The 21,108-nt window shown below is 41.6% G+C and overlaps 2 protein-coding genes across 4 annotated transcripts in view; one reads left to right on the top strand and one right to left on the bottom strand.

Annotated features, from left to right (window-relative positions):
- The window catches only part of atxn1a (ataxin 1a), a 104,807-nt gene extending 97,446 nt beyond the window's left edge, over positions 1-7,361 (top strand). For all 3 annotated transcript variants that reach the window (XM_086177684.1, XM_086177685.1, XM_086177686.1), the window contains one exon: positions 230-7,361. In XM_086177684.1, coding sequence (XP_086033810.1) covers positions 230-835 — 606 coding nt within the window. In that variant the 3' untranslated portion in view covers positions 836-7,361. The remainder of the gene's footprint in view (positions 1-229) is intronic.
- Positions 7,362-8,286: 925 nt separating this feature from the next.
- On the bottom strand, positions 8,287-16,134 carry gmpr (guanosine monophosphate reductase). Its single transcript, XM_086177687.1, has 9 exons — positions 15,848-16,134; positions 12,908-13,027; positions 11,884-11,967; positions 11,620-11,793; positions 11,464-11,545; positions 10,687-10,793; positions 10,552-10,594; positions 9,717-9,876; positions 8,287-8,953 (listed from the first exon to the last, which is right to left on the bottom strand). Exons 1-9 carry the CDS (start codon positions 15,932-15,934, stop codon positions 8,773-8,775), a joined length of 1,038 nt encoding a protein of 345 aa, XP_086033813.1. The 5' UTR covers positions 15,935-16,134; the 3' UTR covers positions 8,287-8,772.
- Positions 16,135-21,108: the final 4,974 nt, after the last annotated feature.

Here is a 21,108-nt window from a genome sequence, read left to right as displayed (position 1 = left end):
GTGAGTGTTTCAATTTCCTTGTGCATATAATGTGTCACAGGAGGCCGTTGCAAACCCACCGCCAACTTAATCTGATCAAACCAAAACCCATGACTCTCTGATGAGGCAGATTAGTGATGTTTTGCTGCTTACATAATAACAGTTCCATCCTTAAAGTTTGCAGACTCAACACAGACCGACTGGATTAGCGGTTCTTCATGACCGATTCCCTTATGTTTCTCCCATGCAGATGTGTGTGGAGGTCTTGGTGGAGTACCCCTTCTTCGTCTTCGGTCAGGGCTGGTCATCCTGCTGCCCTGACCGGACCACCCAACTCCTGGAGCTGCCTTGCACCAAGCTCTCGGTGGGCGACGTTTGCATTTCACTCACCCTCAAGAACCTGAGGAACGGATCTCTGTCGAAGACTCAGCCCCTGGAGCTGGCCAACCCCCCATCTATCCAGGCCTCCGGTCACGGGCACCTCAAGGCCCCCAGGCCGGTGCCCGATGTCCCCCAGAGCTGCGGCGGCGGTGTCTCCAGGCACGGGGAGCAGGAGAACGGTATCAGCCAGCGGGGGAGGGGTGGACGTGGGAACGGGAACGCAGGCGGCGCCGGTTTGGAAAACGGAGATCTTGCATTTGGGGAGAGAGGGTCCATTTCCAAAGGTCAGGGTGCAAGTACCACCGAGGCTGGCTCTAGTAAGCCGTCAGGAGGCAGGAAGCGGAGGTGGTCGGCCCCCGAGGGTCGAAAGGTAGAGAAATCTGAGGAGGAGCCGCCGTTGACCCTGCCCAAACCTTCCTTCATTCCTCACGAGGTGAAGGTCAGCATCGAAGGAAGGTCGAATATTGGCAAGTGAAGGCTTTCGCGGGACCGTTCAAAACCCTCGGGATGTGGAAAAGAAAAAGAAAAAAGCATAAAAGGATTCTTCAACAAAAAAAAGTGAATGCCCACTTTAATGTTTCATTTGTCTTGGTTTCAAGTTTTGTTTTCTGTTTTTAATTTTCTATCTTGAATACTGTACTGTAGAGATAAATCTACTCTACACTATGTCATGTAGTTTATAACACATTTTTATAGATGGGTTAGATATCACACAAGCAATCGGTGCCGTTTCGGTGGTTTTCATGAGATGATACTTAGTGAAGGATTTGTGAAGTGTTCATCGGTGGCTGCGCGACGTGCAGGAGCGATGCTCGATGGCTCCGCACTTCCGGCCGCGCGAGACACTTTGTGTCTATTTCAAAATTAATTCTGGAACCGGGGGGGTTGGGAGGGGAATCTGACTCCTTGTCACCGACGCGGGAAGGCGCCTCGGGGTCAGCGAGGTGCTGGAAAGGTCGGCCTCGGAGACAAAATTCACGATACTTCATTCGCTAAATTACGTCTGGAATTGCAAATTTTCGTTCACCACGAGATCAGACGGCAACCAGACGCCATCCGCCTTGTCGTAAGGTATGGTCGGCGTGTCACACAATAGAGAGGGAACAACACTGTTTCTGTTCAGGTTTAATAACAGTGTCTTTACTTTCACCTTTACTCCTTTCTTTCTGTTCTTTCCCCTCCCACCCGCCATCCCTCTCCTCGATCTCACCATATTTTGAAATGATTGTGAATTACATTAATCAGGGTTCATTGAGTCCTGGATTAATCTAGTTTGGTCAATATTAATTTGCCCTAACTAACCTAATAAGTGCAAACACACTGGGTTGGCAAACTTCACCTTGAGAAAAATTTGTAGAGGAATACTACGTACTGTCCTTGTTGTTTTTTTTCATGAATTACTCTATATTTTTTTACCCAGTAAAAGGTTGAGTGAGAGAAACTGAGCAACTCTGCCCGTAGTTCCGAGAGGGTCGGGATGTTTCAAAGCTCTTCACTCACCTGTCACACACACACACAAACACACACACACACACCATGCAGCCCACAGTTTCCGGTGTTCCGTTATTTAGGCAGTACTGTACGTTTTTTTCTCAATGTATTTAGACGAGGGTTAAAAAGGTAGCAGCAGCACTTTTGGAGGAAGCGCGGCGGGGTGATTTGCTAACGTGGGAGTGGATGTGCCATGGAATCTCAAAGAAAGGGATGAATGTGACATTTAATGGATGGTTTCAGACAAACTTGTGGTGGAAAAACAGGAGTCGGAAGGGGGTGGGTTGTAGCGCCTGCAGCCACGCAGACGTCAGAGAGCTGATGTGTCTCGATCCCGGCAGGCTGAGCGCCGCCATCGGGAACTCACGCCACGGAATTTTGGAAGGGTGTTATATATTCGTAATGCGTGTGTGTGCGTGTGTGTATGTGTGTGTGTGCCGGGGTGTGCACCGAGTTTGGTCCGGGTCTGTCCGTACACACATGCGCATGCACACACACTTACACACACGCCTACACAAACACAAAACAACAGGCCATCCCATTGTTATTGGTGCATATTTTCCCTCAACAACAGTGAGCTGACGTTGAATATATGTGCCCTGGTAACAGTACAGTTGCACAGTGCTTGGTGGTGTGTTTGTGTACGTGAGCGCGTCCGTGTTTTAGTGTACGTGTATACTGTGTATAGGAAAAAGGATACACTCATTTGACATAGATGCAAAATGTCCAGTGTTTCTACTTGGATTCTTTAGGAGAATCTTGCGATTTGCACATTCGGAGGAGGGAGTCAGGTGAAGACATGACTTTTTTTTTTCACGGCCCTGTTCGGAAACGAGCCCTAGACCGCGCAACACACTGGAGGAGACCGGGGTGTTTTTTTTTTTTTTTTTTTTTTTGTTGTTTCTCAACAGGCACTTTGTAGATTATATATCAACACACGCAAGGTCAAATGATACTTCGTTTTACTAACACGAGCATAGCTGTAAAGTGGAATTTTATAACGTGCCTGCCTACTGAATTTAACTAAAGAATTTGATGTGTATCTCAGAGAGAGTACCGTCTTTGGTTTGACCACTTTCCCTGCTGTTCAAACCGGGGCTTCCAGGGCGCAGGGGCTAAGGTTCACTTTTGAACACGGTCTATTCTTTTGGCCAGCTGAAAGCCTTTTTCCACCAAGACAACGTCGGGCGTCTCGGCGGGTGTGCCCGCTGTGGAAAACAATCCTCCCTGCTTTCCTAGTTTGGGCTGTGAGATGCCATGTTTGCTGGCTCTTAGCTGATGGTGTGATTCAGTGATACAGCGTTGAAAATGGGAAATTCTAATGTCATTAAAACTCGCTGATATTCCAATTTACTTTCAAAATTAAATTAAAATGTTAGTCATCTGTTGCTGTTGTAAGATATAATCAAAATGAAGCAGGGTTCAAACTCAGCCTAGAGAACCGGAAAAAAACGGAAGAAGCGAAATGTCTTGTTGGGTCTAAATAAATACTAAACCCAAAGTAACTAAAAAGTACCTTAAAACTACCCAAAACTAGTAGCATAAGAGTGACTTAAAAAGTGGTGAAACCACTTTCTTTCATTATCTAAGAATAATGACAAAGGGGGTCTGATCAGACAGAAATCTGTTGAAACTCGGCTTACAAATGACAAGAAAAGGAAGAGCAAGTAGGGAAAAAGGATAAATAGAGAGGAAATGGACGGACAATCAAGAGTTAGCATGTTAGCACAGTCAGGAAGAGCGGGAAGGTGTCGACGTCTTTCGCACCAGCTTTTCGTTTTAATCACCGCAACAGTCCCGAAGGCAGAGAACGTTCCTCCTCCTCTTCGAGCAGAAAGGTTGCCAGTGCAAAACCGATGACCTGCAGGCGGACGTCCGCTGAGCTCTGGCTGTCTTGGACAGCGGTGGCGTGTTTTCAGCTGGCCTCTGAGAAGCAGATCAGTCATATTTTCACCCTGCCCTCGACAAGCCAATAACTTCTAATCTTGTGGAGCAACACTGATAGTTGACCAGGGTGATGGCGAGATGGACATGTGCTCAGATGGATGCGGAATGGATGATTATGTGGTTGATGGATGGTGATGGCGAGTGAATAAATAGACCCTGTGTGAGATTTGAAAATGCTTTATTTTTTATAATAAAACAGGGTTTCTCAACACCAACGCGATAGTGCATTTTCATTTCTAATCTTTCCTACAGAAAATCATCAAATATTACCTTTGTGTGTGCGTGTGTCTTTCAGTCTGTGTGTACACGCTTTTTGTTTTGTAAACTTGTGTATGTGTGTGTGTCAGTACCTCGAAACCCTCTCCCGTCCCACGTGTCACCGAACCGAAAAAGCAGAATCACAGCATCTGACGGAACCCACCCAGAACATCCCAACTTTCTCTGTTTGTCAGGTTCGTAACTTAACAAAAAAACGAAAAAAAAAATCAACACGGAGCCAAAGCTAAGCGATGCTGTTGTTGCTATGGTTACTTTTGGAAGCAATATCCAATACGACAATATTCAAGCACTTTCCTCGTATATGAGCGGAGCGCACATGCACGCACACAGACTCAAAAAAAAAAAAAAAAGAGAAAAAATCATTCCAGTGAAGTTTTCGGCAATAAGCATTTCATTGTGATCCTCAACAGCCAAAATTTAACTCTTTCCTGCCCATGCGATTTTGCCATGTGAGAAGATCTTTGTAGAATCCAATACACCTGAACACCACTTTTCTCCATTCCCATTACACTCAAGTTTTCAGGGAACGGTCTCATATATGCAGTAAGAGAACACAACCCCCACAACCTCCTCGGTCCCAGCGAGTCGGAGATGTACAAAAAAAAAAAAAAAAGCTGTTGTTGCCGCAGGTGCTGTATGGATGCGATGTCACACGCACCTGACCTGACAGATGACCCGCTCTGCCTTGTTGCCACGCCTCCCGTAGTGACCTCAGCTCTGTTTCAGGTACCCAATCATAGCCAGCCAGCCTCACAAGCAGCTCCCCCTGCAGGAGAAGCAATCACTTAACTCAAAAAAGAAAGAAAAAAAAACGAAACAAAAAAAGAAACTGTTAGCTACCTTTTCCGCGCGGCCTGGCCTGGACATGCAGGGCTGGCCGGGCCACACCTCCCAACCCCCCAACCTTACGCTCCCTCCCATAACCTTTTCATGTCTTCAGTACTTGCTTATACAAGTCATTGTATCTATCCATCACAAGAACGCATGCTTAATAATGGGCTACGAAACAAAGCAATTTGAATCTTTCTGAATGCACGAGAAGGAAGGACACACTTTATTTGTGGATTTGATATTGCTTGGATTTTTTTTTTTTTTTCTTTTTTAAGAAAATCCCAAGTCTACTTGTACCCCCTACCCTTAAATGTACCGCAATGTGCAATACATCCCCTCAATTCCCCTCCCCTTCTTCACTGTGCCAAGTGTATGTAGCATAGTCCTACTCCAGTGTCTCATCCTTGTTAGCGGTTTGTGTATTTAATTGTGTGTCGGTGTGTGTATCGCATCTGTAGGGATGTTTGTGAAGAGAGAGAACACCAATAGAGAGATCGCCCACATTTATTGTTACCCCCCCCCCCCCCCACGCCCCCTTCTGTCCTTGTGGCCTTCCTTAAATTGTGTGTGTAAGATGACATGTGCGTACGTTTGCTTACGTGTACCCGGTGTTCATACGTGTGCGTGACTGTGTGAGAGTGTGTGCGTGACGGAGTATTTTTCTCCTTTAATCGTCTGTGCGATCGTAAACCTTGACCCTCGACGGCTCACGGTGAGACCCACAGATGAAAGAAACCTCATTGTTAGTGGGGACCACTTTTTTGTAAAAAATGAAATGAAAAAAATGAAAAAAGAAAGGAAAAAAAAAAAACAACCAACAGAGATGCACATCTAAGTCGAGGTAAAAAGACTTGATAATGTTTCAGCACTTTCTAATCCCAGGACGGCTCGGCCTCACCCCTCTGTCTCGGACCGACGCCGTCCCTGGGGGTAACATTCATTCAAGACAAACATAGAGAATGAGAATGAAAACGACGGGGGAGAGTTGTGATGAAATAAGAGACGATAGCTCAGTTTGAGTTTTTGCACATCACCTTGCCGTAACCTTGTGTTTGTATGTCTGTGCTCCATCTTGCTTGGCGCCCGGCGCGTTCTTGGGTCCAACGGGCCGAGGTGTTAGGTGGTTCCTTGGTTCTTTTCTACTAGAAAAACGTTGTCATGGAATGAATCCCTTCTTTTGTCGGGGTTTGTTTGGGAACTTTCCGCCCCGCGCTGACCGGGCTGCACGCTTTCTTTAGTCTCTTTGAATAATGTCTCGGTCTCTTTTGAATCCAGCGGGTTCTTTTTCGTCAGCCCGGTCGCGTGGCGTGGAAATGGCGCGCACAAACCCTCTTGCTTTGTCTGCGTTATCTTTGGTGCAGGAGCTTTCTCTGTGTTTTTGGTCTCATTGTAGCACTCAATATAACGTCAGGGGACTTAAAACTATGTAGAGAATGTGTCATTGTTGAGCTTTTATGACAAGCTTCCTCAGTGGAGGAGCACTGCTTATGTCATCTTTTTTTTTTTTTTTTTAATTGGCCTCTTGCACAACTTGACAAATAAAATGAATGTTGGTGTGTGAGCTTTGACTTTTGATCAGAAAAAAAGGCATGTGTGCTCTTTGTTTCCTGATGTTTGTACTTTCATTTTTCAAAAAGAAAAAAAAAAAGACGTGTTTTTTGGCACTTTGTTGTGTTTTAAAAGTGAACAGAATTCAATCAGGATTCCTTTTTTTTTTTTCTTTTATGACGTCTCGTCAATGTCCATAGCGCTGGATAACCAACTCAGGCAGAAAGAGAAAAAAAAAAGAAAAAAACTTGTAGAGGCCCACCTAAAAAGCTTAGTTTCTCCCCAATCAATTTACAATGTGGGCTGTTTGATATGGGTTATAATATATGTAAATTTATTACATATAATTTGATATGATTAACAAATGTCATCATTGATAATTAACTATGAATTATTATTATTATCATATAGTGTGTATTGCGCTGGAGACGGCTGGGAGAATTCCTCAGTGTACTCTTTGCTCTGCCACTCTGTGCAAGGCGACAAACACTTCAGCAGGGGACAGGCTTGACAGTGACCTCTGACTCTGCCCACTGCCATGGAGGGCGTGGATCTGCCCCGACCCCCCTCGACCTTTCCCCTGCTCCGAACGCTCAGCCCCCGAGGCTGGAAACCAGTCTGTGTAGGCGTTTCTCTGCCGACCAGTGACACTGAGTACTGAACTTTTGAATCTCTGAGGCAGAGAAGCGGACATGAATACAGACCTGCAATGACAAGTCTGGCCTGCAGGGGCCACTGCACCTCCCAGCAACTTGTTTGTACTATATTGTACTCACCAAGTCCCTGTGTTTCACCACCCCTTTCCTCTATAGCAACAGAGAAGCCCTGTCGGTGTATGTATTTGACATCTGTACAAATGCACCTCTTTGAAAAAGAAAATGAAATCTTGACATATCTGGAATAAACGGCGAAGTCGTGTTTTTATTTCAGTGATAAACCCTGTCACAGCACCGCCTTTGCTCACAAACGCCTGTTGAGTTGGAGGGTGACAACAGCGCCATCTAGTGGTCGTTGTTGGTATGACGCCCTCCTGTTGCTTCGAGTGGTGATTTTCTTCATGTTCTTTCGTTTCATTGTTTTCCATCTTTTGTAGGCATCTTCCTTGTTATCACCAGGTTCTTTTTTAAATAGTTTATTTTTAAGAAATATTATTATTTGCCCACTTTGTGTCACAAATCCCAAATACATTAAAGCCTTCCATGTTTGTTTTTTAGTTGCACAGTTAATTATGTATTATTATTTAAAAAGAAAAAGAAATCTAAATTCAAATATTCGTTTTTTTAAGTCATATAATCTTTCATAAAACACCTTCGCATAGATGATTAAAATCCGACAGGAATGTGAGTGCCGTATTTGCATGTGACAGAACAGTGAACATTCGCATGAAGTTCTCCTTGGTTCACCGATAAGTTCATGTCAATGATCATGCCGTCATTGAACATTTTTCACAAACTTAAAAAAAAAAAAATCATGTTGTGAAACCATTTTTAAAAACTCCTTAAAAGTTGTATATTTCATCTGCAGTGAAAACGCTCTTGCTGTGGTAAACATTAATTTAAAACAAAGAAACAATTATATGCCATGAAAGTGCCAGCACTGCCTTATACAATAATCCACTGTATATTCATACCCATGTTTCCCGTTATTCACGATTTAAACACCTCATTCACTGGTGTGCAGCTCCTCAGTGCGACAGGAGCCAAGGCCCCTGGCTCAGCTGTCATCCAAGATTACTCGCAAATAGGTACACACACACACACACACACACACACACCTATAGGAAGTGCTATTTGGATTTTCCATGTTTTAATGAAAGAAGGGTAAGAGAGCTAAGAGTTAGCAGCGCGTTCTGCATGCACTTTATTGTAACATAATTTGTCCAGTGACAGTACAAAGTGACATCACTTTTTGCATATTGGCTTCCATTTTTACGTGCAGGTCAGCAGGGATTGCTGGAGGGAACGCGGGTACGAGACCCCACCACTCGGGTGTGTCCACTTGGGTCGGCATGACGTTGACATGGATGACAGATCTAAAGTTCTGAGGTGGTGAAGTACCTCAACGCAACTTTTAGGGGGTTTGTGTTCAGGTGTTTACAAGTACACCAAATTTTCATTCATGTTTCAAGCGGCATGTAGACACACTGTTGGGTGGAGCACGTAGACACGCCTCCTGAGCTGGGTTGAAGTAACCGGGTGTTTTTTTTTATTGGCAAGGATCCTGAGAGAAACTGTTTGAGTGATAAAGTGTTGACGTGCGTGCCCTCCCCTCCACCACATTTTCAAAATGGACTCCTCCCTCCAGCTCCAACAACCACTACCCAAACATTTTGCTGGACTGCTGGGTGACACGGATGAAGGTGGTCCTCTTGCTAAGTTCCTTGAGCTTGGCGGCCCCCACGTAGGTGCAGGTGGAGCGGAGGCCCCCCAGCACGTCATGGATTGTGTGCTCCACGTCGCCTCTGTAGGGAATCTCCACCGTCCGGCCCTCCGACGCCCTGAGGACAGGAAGTCCTAATATTTATCTTTCTGAATAAAAGTGAATCCATATAAATTGTTTTGCCAATAATAACATATCATGTCAGAGCTTGAGCGGACTCAGTGAAGTCCTCAATTTGTATTATCTTTATTACATTTTTAAAAAGGTATTATCATATATTAATGTACTCATTGAAATGTTCTACTCTTTAAATCCTTAAACTTTGAAAATACTCACTGGAATACACAAATGACCATCTGTTATACAAGTGGCTGTTAAAACATTGATTTATATCATTATTTACTGTTGGCGTGTAAGAGAATGAAAAATAGAAATGTTTGATATTAAGAATAAGAATAACAATAAGAACAACTTTATTTATCCTGAAGGAAATTGTTGTGCCAGAGTTTCAAGTAAAACATAACAATAATAAATATTACTAGGAAATTGTATAAAAAGTTAAAAAAAAAAAAGGAGGGAGAATAAGAAATACAAAAAAACTATTAAGTGTCAAAGTCAAGTCTATAAAGTGTTTTAAGGTCTTAAGTACAAAGATTTGAAGATTCCCTGCGGCTGAAGGCAAACTAGATTGCATCAGGATGAAAAATGATACAAATCAGGTTTACGCTAGGAAATTATTGACTCTCATGTCCTCAGGAATATCTAGATTATTTTAAGCATTGAAAGTATAACATTTGTTATTCCGTATGAGGTTGCAGGCATTGAACATTAATGTTCAATAGTCAATATTTATGTAACCATCTGAAAAATCAAGGTCTCACCTGTACTCTGCAACCCCCCCGGTGTATTTCTTCATCGCAGTGTCCGAGCTCATGCCATAGAAAAGTTTAAACTTGTTGCCGTTCTTCTCGACGACCTCCCCGGCGCACTGCTCGTGGCCCGCCAACATTCCTCCCATCATAACAAAGTCCGCTCCGGCACCTGGGGGTCAGAGGTGGAGACGAGCGTGGCCTCGATTGTAACAGACTTGACAAATAATCTGATTTGATTACAGCAGAAACTTGGCTTTCAAACACTCCCCATTGCAAGCAAATCGATCAAATTTTGAATCGAGCTGCGAGAACACACGAAAATAAGATTCACGGGCTTCGCGCGTTGAGGTGTTGTGGCGTAGCGGCAGCTATGTGTGGTACGCTGCGTTGTTTACATCGTTCATCGTCGTGTTCACCTGTTATAAAGTTTTTTTTCTGAAAGTCAGCCCTCTGAATGGCTCCCAAAAAAGTCAAGTACCATTGACAGCGGTGTCGAGAAGGAAGTTACAAATAGTATTAGATCTGAACAAGGAAACAATAGCTAAACGTGAGAGTGGTGTTCGTGTTACAGAGCGCTATGCCATGGCTAAGTCATCCTGAAGACTTGCTAAATAAACCAAAAAGAGAGAGAAAAACAAAACGCAGTAATAGATAGGGTTACCTTCAATTAGTTTCTGCATTTTTGCCATAAAGGAACCCAAAAAAAAAGTTTCCACAAATGTACAATGTGTTTTTGGGGGCTGCAGAACGGATCAATCGGCTGTCAATAGGAAAAATTGACTCGGTTCACGAACAGAGTCAAAGAATGAAATAAATTCATAAGCTGAGGTTCTACTGTACTTACCAAAGGCCTTAGCCACGTCGCCGGGGCAACTGCAGCCACCATCCTGAAACGGCAAAGCATCGACATCGGGTCTAACCAATATTTCGATACCGCTCGATAAATTTAGATGTATTAGGGCCGGTTGTGCTGACTTACAGATATGATGTGTCCTTTCAGTCCGTGGGCTGAGTCTGCACACTCTATTACAGCGCTAAGTTGTGGGTAGCCCACCCCTGTCTTTATCCTTGTTGTGCACACAGATCCTGAAACACACAGTTCATATCATTCACACACACTTACACACAAACAAACAGGTTAGTTAAAAAACAATTCACACAATCTGAAAACGGTACACCTTTTTTGCATTCTCCTGTTTTAGTCTATTCTAGATTCGGGGATAATAGTTGTTTGAATAGGAACTATTTTCTTTCATCCAAGATTAAAAATGAAATTTAATTACCAATCGCCGTATCTTATATTGATTGTTTCCCTAGTTTTGATTGACAGATCATCTGCTATATGACATTGCTGTGCACTGCGTTCGACCGTTTGGCATGAACTAATTTTGTCAACTTTTTATAGAGTAATATGGTAATCTATTAGAAACAACACCATTCATTTGGTGGTAAAACACACAAAATTTAAATACGCTTTTAGAAATAAATTGCAATGTTGATGTTATTTTGCACTGTGATTCTGATTCTTATTTCAAAACTTTCCTCCCCTGCAAAATCAATTTCATTTGTGTGATTTTCATTATTGATTCCCGTCCAAAAAACAAAACAAAACAAAAAAACAAAGAAAGTGCATGAATCTTCTCAGACCTTCCAGTCAAGGGAAGAGTGAAAAGCCCAGTGTATCTGCCTCTGTGTGTGCAGAACACGCACGTTTGCGTTGTCGCTCAGGCATCCCACGTCACCGCGCCCCACCCACCTGGCCCGATTCCCACTTTGATGATGTCAGCTCCGGAGAGGATAAGCTCCTCCACCATTTCCCCCGTCACCACGTTGCCGGCCTGCAAGCACACCATCTTCGCTAAAGCTCATCTCACCAAAGCATCAGTTGCCGAAACCGATTCGTCTCCCTCACCATGATGGTGTGTTTGGGGAACTTTTCTCTGACGATCTTGACGAACTCTATGAAATACTCAGAGTAGCCGTTGGCCACATCCAAACAGATGTACTTGAGTGCGGGGACGGCCTCCAAGATGGCGCAGAGCTTCTCCAGATCTGCATTTCCGCTGCCGGAGCTGGCAGCCACATGCTACGGGGAAAAAACACCACAACTTGTTTCTCGGCGATCACAAACGACAACATAGAAAGAAATGAGAACGCAGAGTTTTTGCGGTCGTACCTCCAAGCATTCAGGATGATGAGCAGCAAAGTTTTTCCAGTCCTCAACGGTGTAGTGTTTGTGAATGGCTGTGAAAAGGGTGTGCTGTAAACACACACAGTGCCGGATAAAAGACAGATTACTGAAATGCCGCATGAGGAAACGTTCAAATCTCTGATCCGCTTATCATGTTTCAGTTTCGTTTCAAAATTTTGCTTCTTTCTCCCTACTCAGGTATATTTTCTTTTTCAGTTCGATGTTAACGGTTGCCACAAAAGTCACCCGGATCCCTGAACACATCGATTCCCGGCCTCCCTGTGGAAAATAAACAGGTATCGCTGACACAGTGACACACATAGATGTGTGTTTGCAAGAAATAATTAAATGTGTTTTTCATCATCATTAGCTGCTATTTTGCTCTATTAAATCTCTAGCCCAGGGGTGGGCAAAGTTTTTGGCTCAGGAGCTTCTAAAATTTGACACACGGGTCGGGTCAACACAAGATACGATACATATAAAAAAAAAAAACATTTGTTAACAGTACATATCAGACTTGTCTGACATTTGTCTGAACTTTATCTGACATTTGCTTTGAAAATAAAACCAGCTTGGTTTTGAAGGTTCTGACGTTTGCTTGCATTTCATGCACAAACTGGTTTTTCCCTTGTAGCTTCACGTCCAGCTCATTCATGTGTCAGTATGTCCACAGTAAAGGCACAAAGCCAATCTCTGTCATTCAGCTCAGGAAAATTCTCAAGTAGCTCCAAAAATGAAATAATCTCCCATTTTAGCTCCCACATTCATTGATCCAATCATTCAATCGTTCAAATCAAAAATGACTTCTGTACCGATCTTTGGCAGGCCGGATTAGAAAGACCAACGGGCCGGATGTGGCCCGCGGGCCGTAGTTTGCCCGCCCCTGCTCTCGCCTTTTCTAGGCTAGAGATTCTTTTTGTCATTTTTTTGATTCTGCCTGCAACGAATTCTCAGATGTACTGGGAGAATCTGGCAAAACTTTGTGTCAATAATCCTCTTTTTTACTCACTTTACTCAGGACCTGTGCCATCTCAAATGTCCCAGTGGTGTCCATGTTGGCGGCAATGATAGGGATGCCGCTGTAGGTTTGTTTGGAGTTGCGGAATGTAAAGGTCCTCTGAAGATCCACCTGAAGGTCGGGAGACTATTTTTATCTGATCATTTAAAACAAAGGTCGAGAAAAGCGTCGCTAAATAGAAATTGGCCGAGATGGATTTTTGAATGGAATTTCCCTGAATGCATGTGAGCAACTCCTGTGGTCGTGATGGATTTCATCAAGAAGGTGACAGTGTGAAGGATCTTTATTATTATGCAAAATTATTTTGGCTTTGAAAATAGGAAAACAGTACAAAATGAACCATATCCTTCACGGTGAAATTATATTTTAGCTCGGTGGCAAAAAACACAACATTCATAAGAGGTAATAGAGGGAAGCGGTGACAGGGGTGAGGACGGCATTTCCATTTTCTTCTTTCAGCAAAACAGAACACGCTTTCTCCTCTCACTTTGCAGGATTTTCCAGTCTTTTTCGCGACGCACGTGTGAATCCATTGGCTTTATCGATTATTGTGCTTCAAGCAAGCATTTATGAAAACAAAATCAAATTAGATACATACTGTATGAAAATCTTTAATAGTATTTAAATGTATGTTGAAGAATTACCTGTTCTTGGTGTTTTTTTTTGAAGTAAATGTTTGTCTGTGAAGTGTACATGAACCCCTTCCACATAGGCATACATGCAGCCAAACCCACACTTTCTGAAGAATATTTCGCATTATAATTTTTCAGCTTTTTTTTAATGTAGCAGTTTATTGCCCCACTGTTTATTGGATATTTCAAAAATAGTTCATTTTTCCTATCTGGTGTATTTGTGTTGAAATATTTTAGTGGCATCCACATTGCTACAGTTCTAGCCAGAACAATCATGGCATGACCATAAAGATGAGAACTTTATCATTTAGCTGAAGTTATTTGCAATGTTATAAAGTGAGCTTGTGATCCCCAACTCTGAAACAAATTATAAAAAATAGAAATAAAAATAATGAGATATTAATGGAATTGAAAATAAAATACATGATCAATCAAAAGGGCTGATTATTATTCAAATCTATTTTATTCTATCTATCCACAAAGCTGTGGAAGCATGGAAGTGTGGAAGTATGGAAGTCTGTTACTTGTAAAATGGATTAAATCTCACTTTACTTGAGTCTAAAACTTAGTTTCCAAGATTATATTTAAAAATATTTAATATGCCGTTGATTTCACAACTGACATTTGACCAAAATTCACTATCTTATCAATGCAGCTGTCCAGTTAGATGATTCTTGGAAACAGTTACAACTGTATAAGGTCAAGCTTGACCTAATTTTTCTTCTGTTTGCTGATATTTTGTCCTAGAAATGATTGCAATAATGAATTCATGATTTTTATTGCCATGGTTTTCAAATATTATCTTCAATATATATATTTTATTTGGGGGGGGGGGGGGGGGGGGGGCACAGATATTTCAAATAACAAAATGCAAAGAGACACTTTCAAGCCCCAATGAATGTTAAGCCATTACTTGTAACGTGCAAAACATTTTCAAATTCCAAATAAATAGAAGATTCAACAAAAGCAATAGAAATTGTAGTGATTATATTTATTGTTGGGTCCAGTCAGAAGATCTGCAGTGTACAGTGAAGCTGATGTATGGCATCTGTAGAAAAGTAAAAGGAAGGATTTTAACTCCTGTATTGATGGTGTTGCAATTTATTTTTTTTTGGTAAGCGTTTTGTTATTAATTTACATTGTCAGGGATGAAAGCATCTCCGGCAGTCGACTGGCCCGAGGAGCTCCAGCACTCCAGCTGCACTGCCGAGTTTCACTACAACCTTCTTTCTTGCTGTTTCCACGTACAAAATTTGTTTTTTAAATGATTATGATGGTCGCTGTTTTGCCAGCTTTTATTGCTGCAGGGCTTTTGGCTCTCCCTTTCCATTCAACTTGAAGCAAAAATAATTCCGCACTGCAAGGCTTTGTAACTAAGTAAATGTCAATTTGATTACGTATAGTATTGTGAAATAATTCAATGCATGTGAGACAGATCCATGCATGCGTCATATGTAGCTACGCCCAACTTTGTCTCTAGTACTTAACTGTACACAAAGGTAGAAAAATATGTGTAGTAATGCGAGGGTACAAAGCATTACAAAGGAAATATTTACCTGGGAGAAAGGTGTTACAGTCCGTTTGTTTTTATCTATACATTCCTGTGGCATGGAATGCAGCCCCTCGCTGACAATCATACAGTCCTATTTTTAAACAACTTTTCCGAGAAGCCGCTCGTGTCTCATGTTGCTGGCCTCCTCTCTGAGACATTAGTGTCACCAGCTTCCACACAAGATCAAGTGCTCTCAGACATCAATAGCGTGACCTTGGTTTGGGAACTGGTCGGCGATCTAGAGGAATTTAGAAGTTCTATAATTCGTAGCACGATCAAAGGTTGCTGAGATAATCTGTTAGGTTTAAACAGCTTTAAAGATATCGCTATTGTTTGTTTTATCTTCTTATTGTTTTTGAGAAGCATTTAGGGTTATTGGTTCCAGTGATGGTTCAGCAGATACTACCCATGTTTTCTGTCATCTTTAAGACGGTCAGTCCAAAGTCACATGCTCGTATTTGCTCTCTGGCCGACACAAAACATTTCACATGCAAGGAGCACCAAAGGCTGCTTCAGTTCTGCACATGTGGCCATTGTTACTATTAAATCATCTTCATGCCATTGCAGCGAGCAGAGTCAGATGTCTCTTAAGTGCTCACCCACTTCATATACTAATGGCCAATGTATCACCATGACATCACCGATCTCAGGGGAACAGTGTATTTTCTGAATGCAGCAGTCAAACAATCACACTCTTCCTAATCTTCCTTTCACATAGATTACACAATTGCAATTAACACCACCAACCTCTGAGCGACTCTTTAAGCTGCTTCTTTTGGGACGAAAGAGCACATCTTTAAAATCCAATTTGAGGTCCGCATCCAGACGAGGCATCTTGAACGTCCGGAACACTGATGCCCAGGATGAGGCTGATGAGTAGGCAGGGGATGCTCCCTTGAGGAAGGCCGAAGCAACAGTGGCGGTCACCGGTCCCAAGCCCCAACCACCAAACCCGAATCTCCAGGAAGCCAGCTTATTTATAGCAAAGGGGGGTCCTGCCCAACCTCGGCCCCCATGGCTTTATTTGGGCCTTCGCTCACTCCTCCCCACTTCCTCTCCCGCCTGCCGTCTCTCCCCCTCTTGCTCTCCTCTTCCTCCAGCGTTAACTCCTTTCTTCCTTCTCTGGGGTGGCAACAGCAGCAGTGGACAAGCTGGCTGGCATTCCCGGCTGTCCCTGCTGCTGACGCATGCACACACATCGTCTCACACGCGCACACACACACACACACGCAAATACATACAGGCGTAGTGGTGCTGCATTGGGTTGTGTGCTGCAGTGCTTAAGAGCACACCTGCTGTCCAGTTGGGGCATTGCTCCCAAAGCCACCGGCAGATGATGGAGAGAATGAGTAAGGGTCATCAAGACGAGGCCGAGAGGCGGCGGTCGCGCTGCTCTCTTAACACCGCAATCGCAGACGGACCAGAGTTGAAAGATTTAATCAAATTCGTCATGTTGCACAAAGTGCAGTCTGGAAGATGATGTTTCTTTGCACTTCTGCTTTACATCTATCTTTCCTAGAAAGTGGTATGTTTGTATAATGTTTTGCATTTGTAAGACTACATACTATGTGTGTGAAAAACTGGGGCATGTTGATAGTTGTAAACGTGCTTATGGGATATTCCAGTAAGTTAATAATACTCAGAATGTAGTTTTGTTAGATGAACGACATCATTTTGAAAGTAACCCATGCTACAGTTTGCATGTATGTCTGCTTGGCCTAATGGGATGCTATCATGTCGCTTATAATAACTGAAGTCAAATGTCTCGAGTAAACTACAGTTACACACTCTACAAATAATCTTTTGTTTTTAACGGAATTAGCCCATCCCACTTTGCTAAAGTCTTGGCATTTTTCTTTGTGAAATAAGGGTTTGGCGAAAGACTACATGTCCTATTTAACCGTCAGTCTCACTCCAGCCTTGATGCTCCCTGCAAACATGGTTTGCAGCATGTGACTTGAGGGTTGAGTGCTTTCATCCATTTTTTAGTAAATTAGCAACAAGCTTGATCAAATGTCGGGCATCATTTTATGCATACAGTCTGAAAATGTTTTAGCACAGCCCGCTGTCTCATAACCTTTGGAAAAACGATGTTGTTTTAGTGATTATAATCCAAGCCTCGGCCAGTTTCCCATGTTGTCAAGTCTGACATTGACCTTATTATTAATTTTACTTGGACTTTGACCATAATTTATGGAATAAACATGACATTTCTTTGGCTATGTTGTAAAATAGGTGACAATTTAAACCATAGAAAACTAAAAATTATGCATAGCGTGTTTTTGTCAGCATTATGGCAAAGAAAGTATTGTATCAAGACGAAGTGAAAACTTCTTGCAAACTTTTTCTTTGAAACCCTTATTATCTATAGCATCGTGTTTATTGTGTTTGTCAGGCTTATTTATAAGGATTAACTTCCTGTTCGTTTATGTTTTTGCAGTTTACGCTCAAAGACCCAGGTCGCAGCAGTATGAAGTTAATTCACTAGATGGCAGAATAGTAAAAGAAAAGTTATCAGACAAAAGAACAAGGAGTTCTATTGCCATAAGTGCTTCCTGGCAACTGGATGTTGCCTCCGACATGTGTCTGTTTGCATTTGTGTGAGCTTTAACTGAGGAGTTACATAGTTTCCAACCAGCTTCTATTCACCCTGTTATTTTATTTTATTTCACATATACACAGCAGGCTTCTTGCAAAGAGGCGACTCAAAAGAGACTGGACTAAAAGAATGCTGAATGATTTGCATTGAAACATTGCACTAGTACTTAAAAAGAGCTTGACTGATACCTTAAATGGCATGCTTGCGCACAGATATCAAGAATCAATACATCGATAGCACTGAAGTAATTAGTAACAGTAGAGGATGGACGGAGTTGTCTTGAACCCGTAGTACGCGTCACACTGAACTGAATAAAGTTGACCTTTTAAGGCCTTTCAGGGCAATTTAACTGATAAGGAAAGAATATTTTAGATTTAACTTTGTGTACTCAGCGTATCCTGTGTCAGCTTGTTCAACTCAGCCGGGATCTCAGGTGTTCATCCAATCTATAGGCTGATAAAGGAAGTAGGTGAAAGTTCATCAAGTCGGGCCCTAATGTGTACAAATTTCCCTGCCCAAGTCACTGACTCTACATAGGTGTTTGTAAATATACTCAAGAAATGGCCCCATATAGACTGTTTTCCAACTGACAGGTGTTAAGAAAACCTCTATTTGTCATTTTGGATGTTGTTCCAGCTGTCTAATGTCCAACAAGTTGTTCCTCTCATTCTTACAGTTGTGTGTTTGAGCTTCTTGGAGTGGAAAAGAGATCCGTACACTTTATCACCTGATGTGTTTATACTGAAATAGGTGGCTTAAGGATGTTTGCCATTAAGAAGAATTTGTTTAGCACAATTTAATGTTTAAGACAAATTCCAAGGCAGTCCCAGAAAGCGGAAGTGAAATGATGAACGTTTGTGTATTTATATATTTGGGAAGGTCAAGGATTGGTCATTTACCCCTCAAAAATAACAAAATTATGACTATCTTGGTCCTTTTATAGACCAGGGAATGATTTTTTCTTCCATTTTTTTTTAGTTTTTCAGTAAAATAAGTCAACAACTTCTCATTGTTTGTAATCACACTTACCGAAACGCAGAAATATAAACATCATGGCTTACTATTTCTGTTTTTCCAACTAACTAGTAGATTTGAATTTTAAGTTGATCAGTACTTCATTTTATACTGAAAAATACACATATAAAATGTTTTTGTCTTAATTCTAAAAGTCATCGTTACTATTTTGCTTGTTTTACTGTGAAGGACTTAGATACACCTTTTCTATGAAACGTGCTAAATTAATTACCTTTATTGTCACTGCAGGTCAAACCATGCAACCATTAGCATTTTGTGACTCTGAACTGGGCAAAACTTTAATATATTATAACAAACTTACTTCCAGCCTGAAGCCAAATCACAGCACAGGATTTTCTGAATACTATTTGTTTTTTCAGACTATTGAACAGTTTGTAGCTTGATGCAGAAAACACATTGTGTTGTCTTTTCTGTTTGTTAAAATTAAAAATGAAACTGAGACATGATAAATAGTCCCTCTACTATAAAATTTTTATAATCTCCGCATTCTGGCTACTTTTATCTTATCAATCTAAGTCAGTTTAATGTATTAAGGTAAATTTTAAATATTCACATTTTGCCACTAACAACTCTGGAGTCTGTACAAAGATGATACCCTCCACATGAAATGATTAAGTGAAAACAAGCAAACTAAATTTTAAAAAGGGACATGCAGGATACCTGATGCAATAATTGATGATAATTTCTGCCATACAGTATATTTACTTTTCCTTAATTTGTCATGGAGCAAAGGGTAACTTTTCTGTAATGTGTTGTAATGAAATAGGAGATTCCCGCTGGAACTGAAGCAGTTTATTGGAGCAAATGAAACTGTTTAAATAGTGCTGGGAGTTTATCAGCTCCTGTTTGCTCCACATGAAACCTTAATCCTCCGCGTAGAGAAAATAGTTTTCTACGCAGGAGTTTGTTTGTACATGTTTAAACATGCACATGCGCAGAAACCAACTTCAGACACTCTCACACAGCTCATCTCCCATGTTGCTGTGTGTTATCAGGATGAATAGTTTTGAAAAGCACGTGGTGGTGAGAATCTATCACTTCCTAGCATAAGCTGAAAATATCAGAACTTAAGAATTCTATTTGCTATTCTCTTGAAGTTGTTGACGTACGACTATGTCTGCCTTGTCAAAGGACTCATATAGTTTCTCATTTTAAAGAGAAATCTGAATTTCCATTCCTAAACACCAAGCTTAATGTTCTACACTTCCTGATTTCAGTTCTGCTAAATTTGACCAAGGATATATAAGTGTGTGTCAAAATAAATAATAATAGAATGGGTAAATGTGACCGGGCTGCAGAGATCCTGGCATTGTCCCTTAAAATAACTGATCATGCGTCTAAAATTCGTTTTTTTTTGAAGGATAACTGGTCAAGGTCCATGTGAAAGATGGCTTCCTACAGATAATTTTAAGAGCACTCTATAAACATGCCAAATTAACTACTGTATAAATATTTGTTCTATAAATATGCCTAATTAATAGTATGTTTTTCCACATCCGAATCCGTCAATGTTCTCTATCTGTTGATTGTGTGATCAAGATGTAAAATTGTGCTTAGATTCTGCCCAGTGTTTGTCAATCTTTTCCAGACATCTATTTCCAAATGAACATCATTCGTATTTATGCTTTGGCTGCACAGCAAAGGTCAGGACAAAGTTATATGACTGAAGTTAAACTCTTACCACTTTGGCCTAATTTTGTGCTGTTGATTGGTGTCGGTCATTGACACAGTCAATAAAAAACAAAAAAAACCTTTGCTCTTCAGCTGAAACAACCAACACAAGAGCCCACCGTAGACCAATAAAGATTAATAGCATCTCTAACTCTACCTGTTGTTTTGCGTTTGTGTTTTTTTTTTTCTCTCCCCTCAAATCTGGGTCAGTGACAATGATTTTTGAGACTTTAAAACTGGAATCCAGTGGCAGGTGAAGCTGGGAGGGAAAAAAAAAGAAGAGAGAGTAATGTTACAGAGCTCAGTAAATAATTTCGTCTTTTGTATAAACTGTTGTCATGGTGACAATGTAGCAGTTCAGCTGGCATCAGCACTGTTGTGTCAATAACCAAACAGTAGGTAATGTTAACATAGCGAGCTGGACGTAATCCTGAGCCATTATCATTTTAGGCGATTGTGCACCACCAAACAAGTAGTTGAATTTCTTTCACAGCCACAGTTTAGCAGCTTGTTATTTTTTCATTTTTCAGAGCCTTGACCATGTAGTTTCACGCCAAAAGGAAGTCATTTCGCATGCACAAGGGTCGGATGGTGTGAAATCGTTGTCACTAATACAGTCTGAGTTAGAAGTGTTGATCACCCGGACAGTACATCGCTGATTTTTACTTTTCCGAAAATGTTGTATACACAAAATTTTTATTCT

This window comes from Fistularia commersonii, chromosome 30, assembly GCF_037954325.1.
Source record: "Fistularia commersonii isolate RoL2024-O1a breed Wild chromosome 30, RoL_Fcom_v1.0, whole genome shotgun sequence".
Lineage (NCBI taxonomy): Eukaryota > Metazoa > Chordata > Actinopteri > Syngnathiformes > Fistulariidae > Fistularia > Fistularia commersonii.
This window is presented reverse-complemented; position numbering and strand designations above follow the sequence as displayed.